The sequence below is a fragment of the Periophthalmus magnuspinnatus genome, chromosome 4, assembly GCF_009829125.3.
Source record: "Periophthalmus magnuspinnatus isolate fPerMag1 chromosome 4, fPerMag1.2.pri, whole genome shotgun sequence".
NCBI classification, from domain to species: Eukaryota; Metazoa; Chordata; class Actinopteri; order Gobiiformes; family Gobiidae; genus Periophthalmus; species Periophthalmus magnuspinnatus.
The window spans coordinates 12,976,414-12,997,464 of record NC_047129.1 but is presented as its reverse complement, the minus strand read 5'-3'; the positions used below and the strand labels follow the sequence as shown (position 1 = coordinate 12,997,464).

At 38.8% G+C, this 21,051-nt stretch overlaps 1 protein-coding gene across 1 annotated transcript in view; it reads right to left on the bottom strand.

The window, feature by feature from the left end:
* ttll7 (tubulin tyrosine ligase-like family, member 7) overlaps positions 1-21,051 on the bottom strand; it is a 61,085-nt gene that overhangs the window by 16,180 nt on the left and 23,854 nt on the right. Inside the window, exons 9-14 of the mRNA XM_033965804.2 lie at positions 19,900-19,994; positions 17,789-17,936; positions 16,857-16,930; positions 11,431-11,566; positions 5,683-5,769; positions 2,186-2,405 (exon numbers count right to left, since the gene is read on the bottom strand). Of these exons, the coding sequence (XP_033821695.1) occupies positions 2,186-2,405; positions 5,683-5,769; positions 11,431-11,566; positions 16,857-16,930; positions 17,789-17,936; positions 19,900-19,994 (760 nt within the window). The remainder of the gene's footprint in view (positions 1-2,185; positions 2,406-5,682; positions 5,770-11,430; positions 11,567-16,856; positions 16,931-17,788; positions 17,937-19,899; positions 19,995-21,051) is intronic.

Here is a 21,051-nt window from a genome sequence, read left to right as displayed (position 1 = left end):
GAAGCTGCTTTGCTTGAAATGTTCCATAGCCTAACTTAAATCCACTAAAATTGAATTTGATAACAGGTGTTTTTATAGCTCAATAATACCTTGAAAACCATGCATTCTGACAGTGAGTGGCCTTGCATCTCCACAGCTGTGGCCTGTAACTTGGCCTGGTGTTTAAACACAAAGCAATAACATCCCCATGGAGACAACCAGGTGACAGACAGAGAAGTATTCCAGAAAAGTGACAAGTTGCACCTTTAAAACAAATGTTTAAAATAAAATAAATAGTTAAATTATATAATGTTTAGATAAAAGTCCAAAAGTGAAAGAATGGTGAAAGAGGAAGGAATTATCTAAACCTGTGCTACAAACCATATTTAAACGTTGTGAATTTCTGGTGTTTGTTTCTTATTTCCTTGCAAATAGAATGCATTGATGCAGAAATTCTATCCGTTTTTCTGTTCCAAGGTCAGCAGAAAAGCCACTGTGAAAGGTGCCTGTTTCTCACTTCAGAAGGCTGAGTGTGAGTTGATGTATGCGGATTTGTAGCTATTTCGCAGCCTTATCATCTCCACAATAAAAAAGGGGGAATATTTGAGCATTAGACTCAATGATTTTTCAAGGTAAACAACCAAAGTGTTTTTTTCCCTCTCACTTCCCCTCTATCTCTGTCGCTTTGCTTCACCTTCCCCTCTATACACATGGACTATTCACAATATTTTCTCTTTAAGTGTACTTTCCACAGCTCAAGCGTTTGTCCACAAGGGAGGACACATTTTCACAACACCTGGCCTTTCTGTTACTAGTTTTCTGTGAACCTTTCAGAAATTCATCTAAGTTTTTTAGTTATCTTAGATGTATTCATTTAAAGGGACAATAATAAACCTGAAGTGTAATTATGCCAGACTTAGCCCATTTCATACTTTTCAATATAGTCCCTAAAGGTGTGGACTGCAGTATATTGCAATAAATAAAATACTAAAAGAAATATACGCAGGTTATATTGTTACTTTAAAGATGCTATTTTCTTAGGGTCAGGGTCATTAGTTACTGCAAAGTTTCCCAAAGTGTGGATCAGAATTACACCATTATTTTCATTTCAATTTTATATAGCTTAGCAAGTAATCAAAACTACCATCTATTTTGGTCATTTTAAGTTGTGTCTTCAAATGTTTGGGTCATATTGCTAAAAAGCTGGACTCTGAACTGTGCCCACTGCTCCAGATAAGTTGCCCGAGCCCCACTGAAGGATGGGTCAAATGTATATGACATATTTCTCTATGTAAACCACAAAGTTTGTATTAATAAAATACAAACAAGCCATGCCAAGTGCATTTCTCCACTGTGTGATCAATATAGATCTTATCTTAGACAGGGCATCCAGAGTAATAAATGCCAAATCAATATACAAATGTGAGTTAAGTATTCTGCTAACTCCAAAAAGGAAATAAAAAGTTAGGCTGCTTCTTTCATAACCTGCTGCTTAGAAATGTCGAGGTTCACAGCAGGAAGTGATCAAAGCCGCACTCTAAGCATTTGTACAAGGAAGTGTGTATATTTATATGGAAATGTGTGCCTGCTGCTAGGAATATATTTTAGGTGAGCATAAGTGCAAGGTGCTCAGAGGTTTGGTCCTTATATAATACTGCAATACACAAAGCAGATGCCCGTATGATACCCAAGTTGTAGTACATCAAAATGAGAAAAATGAAAGTATGGGTTAAAATTCAAATACAACAGATGTTTAGACATTACAAAACCTTGTTCCACTGCATGTTGCGCCAGTATTGCTATTCCAGACTTAGTAATGGTCTTAGCAGATAGATGAAAAACAAAATGTGCATGTAGGTACATATATGAAGTATTTATGGTAAGTATTTTCTAGTTGAGGGTATGCGACCTCCTTATTTGAGATGTTATTGCTTAGCCTAGAATGTTCCACAGTGTGGCATTAAGCATATCCATCTCAATGAAGACAAGCAAGGAGGATAGATAGGTACAATGCCAAACAGTAAAGTATACCAAGCAAAGCAAAAACTTCTCCATGGAGTTTTTTTTGGTATGAAAAGCACTTTATAAATTAAGTTTGATTTGATTTGAGACAAGCAGATAAAATGAATACAAACATAGGTCTCAAACAAAAAAAGCTATAAAATTGTATCAGAAAGTATTTTATTATCAAATAGAAATAGTTAACCTGCTCGCTCTGCCAAGTGTTTCTCCTTGTCGTCTCCTAGATCATATGACACTTTCTTCTTCTCCACTCCTCTCCTTCCTCCAGTCTTCCTCTGGTCCTCCTCCTCATCGTCAGAGGAAGAGCAGGTGTTGTCGGCGCTGCTGGCACTGGTGAAATCTCCCAGGTAATCCGGCCGCTGCCTTCTAAGGGACTGGATGGACTCTGGCATGGCGGTCAAAGGCTGGTAGAAACACAAGTAATGAGTTCACAGACAATGTGTATTATATACGACTTTAGTTAGTCAGAATGTTTACTTCAAACCTGCACATATAATTCACAAAGTAACATAACAGCACAGACACAAATATACATATGCGTGGTTGGATGGATGACACAAAACACTTCAACAATTCAATAGGCTACTATATTATACATGGCAGACAGACACAACAGAACATTCACACTCACATCCAGACAAGACACTGGCCCAGTGCTCTCCAACCCTACACCTCCCTCCCCTGATATTATGCTCTGTGCTGAAGGTGTCACTCTCCCTAATCCAAGTATTTCCTCATTATTTCCTCATTTAACTGAATCAGGTTCCTACACATTTTAAACTGTTCTGTAAAGCTGTTCCACAAGCTACCTCCACGCACTGAGATGCACACTGATTTTAAAGTAGCTATAAATTTAGGTTGATATAATACTTTATTATCTAAGTGTACAGTTATGATGAGCATCTCTAAACTTGAAATAGATAAATTAGGTGCAAGAGAGTGAAAAGATGCCCTAAACTTTATTTGAGCAGTACTTAAAGTTCACCTGATTATGAAGTTTTAAATCTGATGATTTTAAAAACAGTGGGTTTGTTGGATGCATATAATGGACTTTGTGTGCAATCCTAATGGCTCTTTTTGCAGCAAAATTAGGAGCAGTAAATGAGTCTTATAGCAATTTCCCCACACTTCAATGCAATAATTTAAATAAGACATAACAAATTAATGATACAGTAAAAGTAAGGCACTAAATGGCTGGATCTTTTCATCACTCCTACACATTTGGTAACTTTTGTCTGCAAGTAACTTTCTAGGAAATTTCTTTCTATTAAAACTCCCAAAAGTACATTTTGTTCAACTCTTTCAATGTATGTGTTAGCAGCGGTTATTTGAACTGGTATATGAGTTTTTCGATTTCCAAATAATATGACTTTTGTTTTTTTTTATAATTCAGTTACATTATCAAACCATTGTTTTAACGCATTAATTTCCATAGCTACTTGAGCCAAAAGCTGCTTCGAATCATTCCCAAAAAGCAATAGTACAATATATATCACATACAATCAATACCCAATGCATCATATTAGACAGGCAGGTCCACAAATGCACCAGAAGTTAACTGAGAAACCAAGATAATTGCTGCCTTTACAATGACATAGCCGACGTAGCTCAAATTTAAGTTGTTAAAAAGCTCATTTTGGTTGAATAATAGAAAGTTTTAGGGTGAATGATCAGGTTCAGCATTTGCGAATTAAGCTTTTTGATTTTTCTTCAGAGGTAAAAATGGCTCTTGTTCCCTATCTGGCAATATGAAATCTGAAAATCACCCATGTTTTTACATTAATAGACAATAATTTACAGCTGATATATTGCTTCAACTTTTATAACGGTAACACAGTAAGTACATGTATTAACTATTACTTTTGTGCTATTCTTAACACTGCACTGATTGTGTAACTGGTCCTTGTATTCTTTCCAAAAAAACCTAACAAAAAAGTCAAAGAATACCCACACAGAGAGAGCTTCTAACCTCCCTCAGCCTCTTCCTCATTACCATCTGTCGCACTGAGACCTTGTGCTCAAACTGTTCCCTCTTGTGTCTATTTGCTTACAAGTTCATTATGTACAGATGCACAATTACACACGGACTGTCACTATTAATAGGCAACCGGATGGCTTTATACCTTGAGCAAATCTGACCCAGCTGAATATATAAAGGTTAAATTCACAGTAATGTCACCGTTAAGTGTTTTTTATTGCCTCTAGGAAAGCTCTTGTTTTCTTACACAAAAAACAACAACGTGATTTAATAATGTTTTTGGTGCTTTCTTGCATTTTTCTTCCATGTCTGTTTTACATCCTACAAGGGAGTCGGTAGTATTAATAAAGCATCTATGCATCTGTTATTCAACACTTAAAACAGGCTTCTCTGTCAGGCCACCTAAATGAATGAGCAGGAAGTGATCAGGGGCTTGTGCTGTAACCGCCGGGCAGTGGTGTGAGTGATTGAAGACGACAGCGACCCAGGCAGATTAAATACAAGAGAGCTGAATAAAAGGGGGAGATGGGAACATGAGATTGATGGGGAGAGAAAAAAAAAGATTGGGACAAGGTGAATTTGACTATGAGAGCCGCGCAGACACTGCAGAGTGGAGCAGTGAATAGGCAGAACGGAAATGAAGAGGGAGAGAGAAAAGGACACAGGATGTATAAAGGAAGACATAAACAGATCCTGGATAAACAGTGAGACAAAGAGACAAGGACTGAACAGCAGGGGACAGACTCTGAATAACACTGATATGCTGTGTGGAATGAGAACAACACAATATACTGTTCTTATAATACAAAGATATCACTACACAAATGAAAGTAACAGTGAAGTCACACCGCTTTCCTGCTCACTCAATTTATGTCCCCTATGACGAAAGATTTTCTCACAAAATAAATTTGAGGCACTGCTTCCTTTCTTCTAAATCCTTTATTTTATCCCTGTGCCTTATTCCTCTCTCCTCTTTTGCACTCATTGGTTCAGTTTTAGCAGATGGCTTGTGAGCGCAGCACCCCAAGGAGTGAATCTATCCGTAACAGCTCTCAATGTCTCTCTCCATACACCCGCAACATCCAAAGTGACGGGGCCCAAATTAATTTGGACAACAGTGATTGGGTCTGAACAAGTCCTCATTCCAGCTAAGACCTCTCTAATGCAGCAGCGAACTGCCCTGTCGAGTCCCTAACACACTCTTTGAGTGTTCCAGCCAATTTAGCTCTGGAGTGAGAGATGGATGTAGATGTGGAGAGGTGAGAGAGAGAGAGAGGTGATGGGGGGAGTAATGTGCTGTCGGAGGAAAAGGGAGGGGGTGTGAGGTGTATGTGACAACATAAGAGAGGAAGAAAGGCAGATAGACAGAAAGAAAGATAGCATGGTGTGAGGGAGAAGCAGCCTGACAGCTGTCCCCTTGGGGAGCTGCCTCTTTTCTTTGGGGCTTCTGATTCTTTTCTTCCTTAAGACGCCTCCCCCCTTTTTATTTTTCTGAATCACGTTCGGTGTGCTTTCTGTGGGCGTTAGCTCTAGGCATCTGCCTACCTGCCTGCCGGTGCCCTGCCTTTCTGACACGCAGCTCCCTAGGGGCATGTGGCCCAAGCTCTCTCTCTCTCTTTCTCTCTCTGTCTGCTTCTCTCTCTCTTTCTGCCTGCTTTTTGGTCTCTCTCTCCCTCTCTCACACATCCACAAGACACACTCACCCTTGGGCCACGTTGCCTTGGGGACTTGCCCATTAACTTCTCATCGTCCAGCTCACACTGCTCCAACAGGTCCAGGATGTCTTCCTCCTTTGGTGTGGACAAGTATTGACAAAAGGGAAATAATAAGACAGTGGCACCTCTCAGCATTGACTCTGTAGTAAAGTTAACAGTTTCTATCCCAAAGTCTTTATTCTTTATAGCTGGACGTTAAAACAGTGTGAAAACAGGTAGCGGATTAAAGTTCCACATCAGAGGCATGTGAGACGAGGGCTTTGATAAAGGCCAGTCCAAACAGACGATGGCCATTGGCAGGAGGCAGTGCAGTGGCACAGCCAATGTGCTGGGGCCTCCGCCATTTGGCTGAAGCTAAAATACAGGCCAAGGTGAATAATGTACGTCACGACAGTGACATGAAAAGCTCCCATATGCAGCACAAATCCTGATGAACTGATTGTTCAGGCTCCCATTAGCCATTAAGCAGCTTTTGTGGTCCATGCAGAGGTCAGTCTGTCCCTGGCAGTAAAGTTAGGTTCACAACACACTTTAGGATGTTGATACTAGTCTTAACATTGTAAACCAAAGAAATCCTCAGTACAAGTTCTAATGCCCTATCAAAGTTATTTACAAATTACAGACATTTATAGCACAGTAAGTCTTTCGGCTCATAGCCTTTAACAAGTTGAAAGTGTTCCCGGCAGCGAAGGTTTAAACCACTGGAGGCCCATTTGCTTTTTAAATGCACCACATGCATAAGGGAATGTTTTGACTGGATTTACAGCAGGAAGAACTGAACTTGAAAAATATGTAGAATTTAAAGATTGGAGAGTTATGTGAGAAGTGTTTTACAGCTGTGCGTTTCGTACATGGTGGTCGTGTATCAATATAAATCTAATTTTATGTTGTGTTTGTGTATGAAAATGAGAAGATATTGATTTGAATTACTTTTTTCCCATGCTTTGAACCCTGCGGCCTATACAAAGGTGCAGCTAATTTACCGATTTTTACTCTCAGTAAATGCAAAAGTCAGACAGATGCGAGTAAAGATTTTGCGCTGCAAACTAGTTTTGATTTTGAACTGTCATTTTGCGCATCATGCACAAACACTCATCATGGAAAACATACAAAGAAATGCATATGGTGCAGCTTTTAAGTTGAAGGAAATCGATCTGGCATCAAAGAACGAAATAGAGCCACTGCACGTAAGTTTGGCATCAATGAATCGATGGTGGGACGCTGGAGGTGGCAGCAGGAAGAACTTAGTCAATGTGAAAGACGACAAAAGCTTTCAGAGGAAATAAACACAGATGGCCCGTGTTGGTGCTGTTTTATTTTCTGCAGGTCCCTCACTACTACACTTTTTTTTAGAGCAATTTAGCATGTTTTTTTTTTTGTTTGTTTGTTTTTTACAGCGTATGAACATGCATTGTGTTCCGTGTCCTGATTGGCTAAGGGACTGTAGACCATTGTCAATCAATCTTCTCCGTGCCGTGTCTCCTGTACAGCACAGAATGCGTTGAGCCAAATTTACATAAATGTTAAATGTTCGATCACGAGCAGTGTGACTCTGAAGTGCTGTATGTTTGCAAGTTCCCCCCCCCCCCAACAAAACCCACAATGTGTTGATGAAAAGGTTCTGCACCAACGACGGCACCTATTTTTTGTTTTTAATCTAAGAAGATTTGAACTTTTAAAGTGTTTAAACAAGAGAGAAATGTGAGAAAATGTTGATGCCTGTCTGACAACATATGTATGTATGTATAAACTGTGTGGTGAGGGGTTTTACAGCCTTAAAACATATATAATAATTGTAAATTACTCGCCTTATTTTTAGAACATAACCCCCGCGATAAAAGAGGGACCACTGTATGTTCATCCTGTGTTACTGTCATATTGGTGATATGTTGATGTCATATTAGTGCTGTTTTATTTTCTAAACATGCCGTTATGTTCATCCCGCGTTGATAGCATGTTGGTGACGTAATACTCATTTTCAGGCAGTTTAACACTGCCTTAAATTAAAACTAAAAAAAAAACGTACGTGTACCGTTTTTCTGTGTAAATATCTCATGTTACAACATATAAAATATTATATTATATCCAAGTGTGGTTTATATATGTACAAAATGTATTTTATTTTAAAATTTAGCTGGTGCGGCCTATATTCAGGTGCGCTCAATAGTCTGAAATGTATTATCATAAATATTAATTCTGAACACAGTTTTAAATGTGCAATATGGTACATATTGCAGTAACAATTAAATGATACTAAAACAGAAGTGAAATGTGAAAGATTTCGCAGTTAGCACACTGAGGTCCAGGTGACCGTGCTCCAACTCAAAATTGACTTGTTTGAAATCCTTGTGAAATGTGGTAAAATTGTGATCAGCTGTGTATCTGGAATTTGACCGTTGCTGGTCAGCTCTCTTGTAATAGGACTGGTGAGGAGGTGAACCACTGGAAACCACAGTGACCTGTTGCTGTCTTATCTGTACAAACTCAATCCAGACGAGACTGCTCTGTAGAGGATCTGCATGGCACCAGTGGTATTACAAAAAAATATTTTATAATGTTGTGACAATACATGACATTTTCCAATTGATGTCCCAGGAATCAAAGGTGGATTTTGGCTGCAGTGACACATGGGGCAGTTATTTGGCTAAACTTCATGTGAAACTGAAAAATGGCTAGAGATTTTGAAGCACAAATTCAAGCAGGAGACATATTCTTTTTTATATTTCCTACTGCTATCAATCATTCTGGACCAATCACAATCTACAGAATAACAGTGCTGTCACTCCACTTTAACTCTTATCTTTCCATCTTCCCTTCAGCACTGGACACATTTTCACATTTTGGTTTTATACTGTGGCAGGCTTCCTATTGCCAGCCTCTTCTGAACCTCAGTCCAACTCATCTAAAAGCCTACTTTACCACAGCAATCACCAGTGCCATGCCTGCTGTTTAAGAGAAAATTCCAACTGTCTTCTTTCTATATTCTTGCAAACGCATACACAATTTTCTAGAGCTAAAGCTTTAAGAATAACCAGTAATCTTAGAGCACCTGCACAATTGTCATGATTTGGAATTTAAATCTGATGTAGACATGGTTTAGTGCTGCTATAGTCCCTGTTTAGTACAAGTTAAGTCCAAGTTAGTTCTGGGCTTAGCCCTAGTTTAGTTTTGATGGGGGCTATGTGCAAGTGTCAACGCACCATTGGTACAAAATGTGTGCTTTTCTCCCAAAAAATATTTAAAAAGACACTTACTAAATTAATTTCTACTCACTTACACATTGTAAATTGAAAAACTAGGTGGTGCGTGACAACTCACTAGATCACAAGCCTCTTTTTGTGCAGACGCCAAGCATTGATAAATGGGGAGAAAAAAGAGCGCCAATTATTTGAAAACACAGATTAGTCTTTGATAAGTGATCATTTGCAAATACTCTAAAAGTTTATCTAATTAAAGTATTGATGTTCAGATTGAGAAATCATAATGTCGTCATAATGTCAGTAGACAGATAAATTGTTGTGATAAGAATGGCTTGGAACAGTCCAGTTGTCACTCATGATCACTTAGTTAGATAAACACACATTTGAAGGTGCTTTGTTCTCATTAGTCCTGTCCCTTTACACTCGGAGCGAGATCCACATCTGTGTGCGTGGACTAAATTAAACCTCCCCTTGGCTCTGTGTTTCAGCTCTGCCTCATAGTTTGATTGACACCTACGTAAAATTCCCCACACACTTTCCCTCAAAAGGACACACAATAACTTCATGAAAAAAACCCCACAAAAAACACCGGCACAGCTACAGGCAAAAGGGATAAGTTTGTTGTCACACAATCTGAAAGTTTCAAATGACGTCTCTCCTAGAGCTTTAATATCTATTCTGTAATTTCAATACTTCTGTCAAAAATATCTGTATTCTCTGGTACAATTCAGTTGCCAAAAAGCGGTTAAGCGCTTTTATTTTGTTCTGATGAATTTCTGTGTGTAACTGTCCCACAGTGTCATTCTTCCTTTGCAGTTTCTATTATTGCTTTTGTCTTGGGAATGCAAAAACCAGATATAGGCTCATTGTGCATGGGACTTATTTTTGATCGTTGCAAGCTCATTGAGTGGGTTTGATAATACCCATTGAAAACATGTTACAGAGAATGCTTACTGACAAGATACAAGAATTGAACAAGACAAATCAAAAATCCCTCTTGGAACATGCCACAATAGTAGATCTTCTCTCCACTTAATCGTCTCTGCACTCTCCTTTAAAGTTGCATAGAGTGAAAATGGGCTCCTTCCCTTTTTTGCAAAGTCGCTTTCTACCTTTTACTTCAAAGTTTAGCTAAGGTTACTGGTGGTACTCAAGAGGTTTTCGAATTTATATGCAAACAATGACTTCTAGCCCTTGACAAATGAGAGCAGTGTGTGTGTGTGTTTGTGTGTGTGTGTGTGGGGGGGGGGTGCACGTGCGCGTGTGCATGCGTGCGTGTGTGCACGTGAGTGTGTGCTCACGTGTATGTGTGTGAGTTAACCTGAACAATACACAGCACATTACCTGTGTGTTTGTCCCTGAGGCTTTGTCGAAGTAATGGAATCAACCTATAGGTGAGTCTGAGTGCAAGTGTAAGTAGGACTCTAAGTGAGAAATATATATAATAGCTCTTAACTTTGAAAGAAAAATAGCAAAAAATAGCAACTATTCAAAGTTTTATCTTAATAATGGCATTTTTTGCTGTGATCTCTTTTCATAAGAATAATGCCTTGGTTTTACATAATCAAGCTCTTTCAAAGCACTTTATGTTGCATCATTCATTCACACTGCAGACTTGGTGGTTTAAAGGAACCATGTTATTGTCTAATCGATATTATAACGTAATTTCCTCATCACATACATACCCGGATTTGTGTTTTGTTCTCATTCGCACATGTTTAACACCCTGCATATTTAGGCTCTGTTCCACCTTGTGATGTCACGTGGTATTACAGGAAGTGTTCCACGGTGTTTTTAAACTCCATACACCTTCACCATTTGGATGATTTCAGCCTGAAATTCCCTATTTGTACTGAACAAAAGGTAAAAGGAGCTGTTAACTTGAAAACTACAGCTTCATGACATGACAAGGTGGAAAAGAGGATTTGGAGCTTTTGAGACCATCTAATAATAAAGGATTACGCAGACATGTGTGAATGAAACAAAACACAACTCCAGGTACGCTTTAAGGAGGTAACATTATAACATGGCTTAATGCTCACAAGAGTCAATTTTGTGTCATCAGCCCACACGCACACATTCATTGAAATTATCTGGGCAAAGGACACAGTAGCATACTGGTTGTAGCTGGGATTGAACTGCCAACCATAATGCTCCAACCACTGACCTGTTGCTGCACCCATAAAGAGTGTGAGAGTCTGAAAATAATATACACATGTATCTGATCATCATTTATTGAACTAAATTTGCCCATAAACTGTTGATATTTTGTTACTAAAAGCTAATCTAAAAGTGATTTGGTCAGTGACAGAAAAAGAGTAAGGCAAACAGAAAAGGGTGACATTGTATGAGACATTGTGTTGTGACAAATACGAAATGTACTGCGGCGCACTTTATGCTTTATTTGTGGAGCTTTCCCTGTCACTGTGGCCTGAATCATAATAGAAACGTGTGCATGTACTGTGTGGTTGTTTGTGTGTCGTTTTCATTAGGTGTGTGTGTGTATGCGTGACAGTCGGACCACTGACATACGTGCCTTCATTCGTTTCAGAGGATTATTCATTTCCTTTTGAAGTGAGGCAGCGCGCCCGGCTAGGAAGGTCTGAAAGGCAGCAGAGAGCAGGCTTTCATACTTCTCCAGCAGGAGCTTGTCATCTGGGGGGTAAATACGTCTGTGGGCACATAAACAGCACACGTGGAAGAATGGTGAGAGGCAATTCTGTATACAACGTATCAGAGGTCGCCGAAATAAGGGAGAGTGAAGAGGAACAGACAGGACAGAAAATTAGACACAGCGATAAACAACAAGACGGCATTTGTGACAGTGTAGACTAAAACAAAGACCTCCCCACGGTGTTACCCTATCCAACCATTGGTTTCATAGTGATGCAAAATTACAACTGTTGCCATAGCAATTAACAGTGCCACCTTATATTAAATACACATTAATTACCCTTAATGACAAATTAACAAAGATTTAATTCATAATGATTAAATAGTTTATTAGTAACTGCTTAAATAAGGGCTGTGGCTTAGAAGTTAAAGTTAGGGTATTAAAGCGGGCGTATTATACAAAATTGACTTTTTAGAGCTTTTAACCATGTTGTAGTTGTTTCCCTTCAACATTTACTCACTCAGAGTTTTATTTTGAGTGATTTGTGCATGTTTGAGCAATCTTTAATCACTTATTTTCAAGGCGCCATATTGCCAATCCAACGCCCCTTTTCACCGCCACCAGCATACGCCCACTGCTCTGTACTAACTTTGTTTTCCAATTTTAGTTTCTTAATCGGTGATACATGCAGGATTTGGCAGTGCTGAGCAGTCGTTTTGGTACAAACTGTTCGCTAGTGTGATCTGCAGTTATCCATCAGATGACTCTTTGTTATGATGAAGTTTATGGCGATATCACTTCCCACTAGGGACCATCGTTTTCTAACGCATAAGTCAGCTGAGTTGTTTCTTTTATGAAGTCATGTACTTTTTTATAACGTAATGATCCACAGGTATCATAGATTATAGCTATATAGCAGACACAAGTACAATAGGTCTTCTTTAATTAAGTTGTTACTAAGCTTGAATCATTGTTCAGTAACTATTTGTACATTATGAATTCTTAGTTCATGCTTTAGGCTAAATAAAGTGGTATATAATTACTTTAGAAGGCAAATAAGTTCCGACTTGGTGGCAAATGTTTGTAGTAGCATCAAACAACACTACTTTTTCAATGTCAGTGCAAATGGTCAAAGGAATAGGAAATAGGAATAAGTAGTGTGACTGAAACCCATCAATGGTAGACCAGAAAAACACATTTGTTTCTTGGCCTGTATACTTGAGAATCTCATTCAAACCTGTTACATACTATCCAAATGTGTGAACACTGAAACAAAAACTGTCAAAAACTTTAGAAAAGAAGACAAATACATTTACAGTAGTGGAATGATGCCAGTAGCAAGAAAGTGGGAGATGGGGTCAAAAAGACTTTTTTTTTTTTTTTTACAGATAGCATGATACATCAGAAAAGAACAATAAAACACCAAGATATGTCTTGCTAATATTTAATGCCAGGAAGAAGAGGTGGGTTTTTCAGTCTTAAACAGCATTAAAGACTGAGAGGATCTGACAGGCAGAGTTATGTTCGGGTAGTCAATGCTGATTCGAAGGTTCCCTTGTTGGCCATTGGTACTGTAACAAGACACACCTTTTAACTATATGCTGAATGATTGAAGTTTCCTTGCTCAAAGTGATTACTCTAAATGGCCAGTTTTTGACAGTGTGTCGACAAAACGCATTAATGCCTCACACTACCTCTACAGCCTTCAGCTATTACTTTACCATTGGTCTTGGCCACTAGACTTTCTCACATGTTCCACAGAGTTTATGCTTGGTCCAGACTAAACTCACACTGCTTCGTGTTTGCACTGGGTCAGATGGGATTAGGAAAATGTACACACTGCTGCGGGGTTATCCTTTTAATACATCCCTCCCAACATATCTCTGTGGTCATCAAAATCCAAACAATGACACAGTATTAATCTAAATAAGCATAGTGTGAATACCAGACCGCTTATGTTGGTCAGTGACACAAACACCAAAGTACATGAGTATCTTTGTAATTTAAAAATAACAGGATTATGTATACTTGATATATGGACAAATGTATGAAGAATGAATATGAATGGTGAAACTGAACGAGATAAACTTAAACTTAAAGGTGTACTCTGTAACTTTGTACTATTTGTAACTATTTAACTGGTGGAGGGTCTGCCACCTGCTTGTCATTCAGTTTTTATTGCTTTTGCCTAGAATATTCCATCATCCCAGCATTCTACTGCAATTGAACATATACAGTTTTCAGACAGGAGATGCCATCAAGTCAATTTACTGGTCAGATCTGTGGAAAGGCAAGTCCACTCACAATAAGAATGCGTGTTTTTCAACCTCAATGACGTACATCTCCATCTCAAAGCCACTAACAATTCCTTTGAAGATAGATAGGTACAGATCTTAGCCAAAGAGAAGAAAATGTTTTGAGAGGGGAGTTTAAGAAGCAATTTTTGTTAGGAAAGACAGTCCATCTTTGAACAGGAATGGAGGGGGCTAGCCATCATTTATCTCCTATTTATAACTCCATCTTGAGACCTAAATCAAAATGAGGAAAACAATAGTGATAGCCAGTATGCTAGTAGGTGTGAGAGCACCCATTAGGGGCCTGAACGATTATGCAAAATATGACTCACGCACAGTTCACACTTAATGTAGTTGAATAAACCGAGGTAACAAACAGAAACTGTAAACAAATAGGTGTGTTAGTTTCAGTGTCATTAGCTCCTCCATTCAGATAGATATAAGGCAGTGTCCACCAGTACTGAACAGCACTGACCAGAACTGAAGAAGCGGCTTGGATAAGCAGCAAAATGTCTTCACTCAAACTTTTTTGTCCAGTTGACAGACTTGAATTTTTCTTTCACTATGGATCGCACATGGACAACTGAGGGATTACACAGACTTCACTCTAAAAACTTTTTTTGTCAGGTTGACAGAATTGTTTTTCAAGGAATTTTTAAGGATCAGTTGTTCTCCAAGTCCACAATAAGAAAATGTAAAGCAATTGATGGGCCTTTTATAGAAACTTCCCCAAGACTTTTACATTAGCAAGTTCCTAAATCCCATTTTTACTTATTTAGGCCTTGTTTTTGCCATGGGAGTTGTCAAATTTATCAGACCATCCTTTGAGACAGCAGCTTTACCTCTCCTTATATTTACCCCCAAAAAATTCAGATTGGGTGTGAAATTTGATGTTCCTTTGCACATAGCTTGTTACCATTTAAAGTAGATCAGACAGCAGAGGCCAAAACTACAGAGTTTCAACTTCACAAAGAGCCCAGACATGTTTTTTTATCTGGGTTGACGGGGTTCACGAACAACAATCAGCCCTCATTGTACGGTGTTAAGGACGTGCAAGACATGCAAGAAACAATTGAAACTGAATCACGGGTTCAACTCCATTTAGTATAGCAGTAATATAGGCAGCAATAATTAATTGAAATTTACTACTACTAATATTTAGTTCATCCATCTCAGGCAACTTCTAAACTATTCATAAAGTGACCCAATTCTATACATTTCCTTCCTTTTATGCATTTCTGTTCAACTGGCTGTGAAATCCTGAGATGAACTGTCTGCTAGCCTCCCTCCCTTGGTAGAGTGATCTGCTTAAAATACCTCACCTGAACTCTTTTAATACTTTCTCCTTTATAATACGCACAAGAGAGTAATAGTTCTAGCCGTTGCATGCTAAATGACATTGTCCACTTATTTAGAGGTGTTCAGTTTGCGAGCCCGTCCAAAAACATGGGCCTAAATTATTCAAAAAGCACATTTTTCAGAGTAAGTAAGTGGATTACTGTACTGGGAAATAAATGGTAATTGGTCTTAAGTACAAATGTTTACCATAGTAGTTTCAATAGTGCAGTGTTAGCAATCTAGTGTTCATCAACCACCATATATTTTGTCAAGCCAAGATGAATTAAAATAGGTTTAATGAAAAAACAACCCTTTAATGCTAAGATAACATGTAAATTAGTTCAAGTTAAGTGGCGCATTAGTTGCTAAAACATCATAATGGAAAAGTTGTAACAGTAGCAGTGATAATTAGTGATTCGATTCCTAGGAGCAGTAATTGAAAATAAAAGGTACTTCAAAGACTTAACCAATCTTTAACTTTATCTTAATTTGACTTTTATTCAGTCTTGAGTAGAATAATTTGACAGAAACAACTAATTAACTTGAGAACACATTTTCTTACACATCTGCATTACGGCAATGAAATTCCCATTTGAAATATAACAAAAGCATTAGCATGTATCTCCGCTGCTACTCTAGTGCTGCCTGACTCCGGTGTAACACTTGTAAGCTCTTTCTAATAGCCCTGTGTTAACCATGTTCATTACTTCCACCGCTGTAATAGGACGCGTTAATCAGGCTCTAGTGTGCAATGGCAGGACACCAGTGGAATGCTAAGAGGCCTTTATTAGCAGCACTAGACAGACTTGAGCCTGTCTGATTGACTGTCTGCCTGCCTGTGCCCGGGCAAAGGAGGAAGGAGGTGACAACACTTCACGTGGGCTGGCATCGCTCTGACTATAGCCATTTCAGACAAGTGATGAGACAAGAAGTCGCTTAGACTTAGCGAGAGATGCATGTGTGTAGGTGTGCGCCACAGACTTCACAGTAAGAAGGGGAAGAAATCAAAACCAGTGCAAGAGTTGGATAAAAATGACCATGGCTGAGGAGAGACAAGAGAGGTCGGGATATTAACAATTTATAAGGGACAAGTGGCAAATCAGAACATGGTGTTGCTGAGTCAAGCTCAGAGCATATGTGGGATGCCTATTAAAATTGACAGTCTTTTCAAGGTCCAGGTTGGAGTTTGGTAAAGTTTGATGTAAAAAAATGAAAAGAGAAAGAGTAAAGGAGGAGAGATGTAGGTAGTATACATCTTACAATGGATTCAGGTCACATATAATCATTTAAAAGTTATAAAAATGAAAATTTAAGAAGTAAAAATTGTTTGTTTTTTGGCGCGGGCATTAACTTCACACAATAATGTAAGTTTTGCCAGTGGTTTGGTCATGGTGTTGATAATTGTGAACAAATGCTTAATCGAGATGTTTCTTCTCAAAAACTTTTCAACTAAAACGAGATATTGTCACATCCTTACAACTTGTTTTCTGAAAGCGAGTCATTGTAAACTTAGCTATTACATAGTATGTTTCATAGTGCTTTCAAAATATGGGGTGCTTTTGGATCTGTGTGTTTGTTCTATTCACAGTAACACTATTTATTCCCCGGGGAGCTCAGAAGAACCCCAAAAAGAAAAGTTAGAGTTGGGATGCATTTTGTTGAAAGCGGTCGCAGACTACAGAGCACCCTCAGCTTCTTTCATATCTCCAGTCTTACCTGTAGTTCCCAAGATGTAGCCTTTCATGTTCCTCTCGGGATATTTGCTTGCGGACCTGTGCCAGCCTCTCTTTCTGCAAGAACAAAATAATAAATAAACTAAAGTAGACCAATAATTATAGAACTAGGCCAGAAACTAGGCAAGCATATTATTTCAGTTTGCTAACAGCCAAAAGGTTATGGTTGTATTGAAAGCTTGTCTTACAGTGCTACTAGAAATTATCAATCATTTGTAACACTTTTCACGATTACTTGCTTCGCCTGGTATGAAACAAGCAAGTGATGACCACCAGGCAAAGTTACGGGTCAAACTTCAGGCCACTTTTCTCACAGTATGAATGCATATTTTTCAAGATATTTTTGAGCCTATGCTGAAATAAATGCAACATAGATAAGTTTAATAAAGTACTGAGGAACATTCCAGGAAAAGAAATATCAACTCCATGGGAACAAGCAGGTAGTAGACACTTCACCAGAAAAGTTAGTGCAACTTGAAAGGATTTTTCTTCATCTGCTGATAAAACACTTGTATCAACAACTTCATCACTTCATCACTTGTCTGACAAAGCAAAGAGGCGTTTAAGCTCTTCCAGTATATGCTTTAAGAGCTACAGCTGGTAATGCATTAAAGGAGGAGGTAGTTCATTTAAATATAGTGCTTGTGCTCCATCTTCTCTTACTCTCACTGATTACCGCTGGGATGATCAAAAGGCTAATCAGAGAGGGTGGGAGGTGAAGCACAAGGAGCTGCCACTTGTTCTTTCACACAAGGAAAAAAATATATAATTAAATGTGGGAAGGAACAGCTTCTTAAATAGTTTAAAATAGACTAATCAGGAAAGACGTTATGAACCTTGCTATTATTGGTAGCTGTGCACTTTAAATTACCTGGCTAATATATTACACTACAACAGCTATGGACAATGCCGTACCAGCTCCTCTCTCCTCCGCTCCAGTGTGTGGCGCTGCTTCTCCCAGTCAGAGGAGGAGGCTGAGAGCTTCTTCATGGAGCCGTGTCCGTACAGCCGTCTCTGGGCTTCGGCCTTCTGCTGAGCCAGGTTTCGCTTTTTATCACTTGCTCTAAAAGAACAGACAGATAAATATTAAAATAATCTTTATCCAGCCATTTTCTTCCACTTATCCGGAGGCGGGTTGCGGGAGCAGCAGTCAAAGCAGGCACTCCCAGACTTCCTACACCCCAGACACTTCCTTCAGCTCCTCCAGTGGGACCCCAAGGCATTCCCAGGCCAGCTGAGAGACATAGTCCCTCCAGCGTGTCCTGCGTCTCACCCGGGGCCTCCTCCCAGCTAAAAGAATCTGTTAGAATAAATTATCAGAAGAACAAATCAACCTCATTATACTCTCTCCTCTGATTGGTTAATCCACCTGTCAATCACGATCACTGGAAATCAGAGAGACATGACATGATTTCAGGCCAACTCATCTTTGTGAAGTATTGTCAAAGCATGTGGTTTTGACTGGCCAGGTAAAAGTAGTTCATGGCGAAATTGTACCATCTACCTTCCATATCAAAGGCCAAGAACTAACTCTATTACTAAATAAACACAACTGTCATAATTATTGGTGGAAAAATATAGAAAACATGTCGAGGAATAGTGCTTTAAGGGTCTGACACTCTCACAGTTAGTTAAACATTTTCTTGATGAACACATTTCTGTCCTATAAAATCAATATTGAAAATAATGCAAACCAACTCACAATTTGGGAAAGGCAACTATTTCTGAACAAGAGGCCCATTGCAGTTTGGGCAAAAAGGGCAATTCATTTTAGTCAATCACTGGCCCTTTAAATTGGATATTGAGTGCTGTTGAGGGGCGGAGGTTTATCAATGTCCATGCCCGGCTGGCTCTGGATTGATTCTCCATTGATACAGTTGAACTTGTGAGTCCAACCCTTACCACTAAAAACTATACAGGCCTTCCTATAGGGACACAAAGCCATTTCTGTACAAGAGGAAGAGAGTGAGGCGGGAACAAAGGCCTCATTCATATAAGTTGTTTGTGCAGTGGAAAAAGCCCCATGCTGCCTTTGAAGACCATTTATTTGCAACGAAATAATCAAATCTCCCCTTTTAATCTGTAGGAAAACAGCAAACATCAGCTGGGGAACTAATCATTTCAGTGGGAGATTGTTTGCAAAGACGACAGAGAGACTTTTTCAGCAGGCAGACGGCACTGTGCTGCATGCTTGGCCGAATAAGATCTATGGGGCATGGCGTAATTGATCCACGTGTGTTTCTCCATGTGTGCTTTGTAAAGTTGGGACTATATTTAGACCATGTAAGAGGAGGGACAACTGCAAAGAGCAATAGAATAAAAACAAGAGAGTTCCCGGGGTCTGGTATGTGATGATCAATCAACGGGGAGCCCCACAGCAGCCAGGGGACATAGTATACAAGCATGGACAAAGCATATATGAAAAATACATTAAACACATGACCAGTAGCAGTGTGTACAGAGAAACAAAGTAAAAGGAACATCACAGAAACCCCTATACAAAACAGAGAAAACAATGTCAACTCTCCAAACATAAATAGCATAACTTTCAGGTAAAAAGTGAGCTATTCAAACAGAAGCTCTGATTGAAGAATGCACAAAGCGCGAGATAAGAGACAGGCCTTTGTACCTGCGCCATTATCCGCCTTTGTATTCAACGCAGCAACACCAGCGCACATTTACAAGGACAGTGTTCTGGGCCAAAAAAATAACCCAATTTCATGTTAGTTTTTTCTATTTTTTTAACAGACAAAATGTTCACAAGAAGAAATTTCACGAAAGAAACTAAAGCAAGATAAAAGGTGAATTGTGTTGCGTCAAATTAATTCTGAAGTATTGAAGCTGGTTGAGAAAGCGAAAAATAATAGAATCGATTGGAATCTTTAAACATTCACAGGCTTTTATAATGAAACCCTCTGAGCTTTTCTTGTGTCTGAACTGGATTCTTAATGGGCTGTTGGTTGGGAACTACGTGCGTTCCTCGTACATGTTTATGCATCAGAGAAGGAGCACGGAGAGGACAATACCTGATGTTGAGGAGCTGGAGAGCGTTGAGGAGAGCTCCCCTCTTCACGTCGTAATCAATCCTCTGATCGGTGCCAAAGCTCGGAGCTCGATTGATCTACCCGGATGAGAATGCAAGAAGACATTTTAGCGATATGTTAGTATTCTTTTGAGGGCAAACTTTCAAGGGAAACAAAGTCAAGCATAAGTAAGGTATGTTTCTTGAGAATCTTTTTAAAGCAATTGTCTACTTTTTGAACAGCCAGAGTTAACTGACATTTTGCAAAGCGACAATAGTAATAGTAGGAAGTGAGCGAGTAGTAATAGTTTTTTTAGTAAAAGTAGTAGCAGTAGTAGTAGCAGTAGCCTTAGTCACATTTAACCAAATTGACCTTGGCTGATAATACAAATTATGATCTACATTACAAACCTTTTACCTCCATTTGCCTAAGCCTGTCACGATAGCACATTTTGAAGTACAATATATTGCTCAAGTAAGTATAGACAGAACACGATAATATTGAAACCAAACCATAAAGCAGAATTATCCTCAAAAAACGATTCTAAATGTACAATAGTATTTCAAAAAACATGCGCTGAAATAACAAAATAGTTCAAAATAGGATCTGTAATGAGTCATAAATGTTCATAATTGAACCTTCTACAGCTCAAATCTAATTATATTGAAAAAAATAACCAAAAATGTCAAAAAAAAAAAAAAAAAAAAAAGTCCACACAATAAATACTGTCCCCTAATAATTATTGTCGACATATTAATTATGATGACAGGCCTACATTTACCACTTAAAAGCTTTTTTCATCAAGGAACCACTGACCCATTCAAACACATATTCATATTCACATTGCAAGTTTGAGGGACATGTCTTGCCCAAGGACACAATGAAAATATGCACTGGTGGAACCTGGGATGAAACTGCAGGCTTGTGAGTCAGTGGGTGAACAACAAGGTTTTCTCTTTGTGCAGAAAAATAAGAAACAGATACAGCAGTAGTAGCAGTAGTAGGGGTGATAAGTGTACTAGTAAGGGTGATGTGAGCAATAGTAAGCAGTGAGGAATTCATATGAACTGTGACTATTTTCATGTAAAAGCAACGTCAATGTCAAGATGTTGACAGTTATATACATTTAAAGCAGGAGAGGGTGTCTTTGAACCT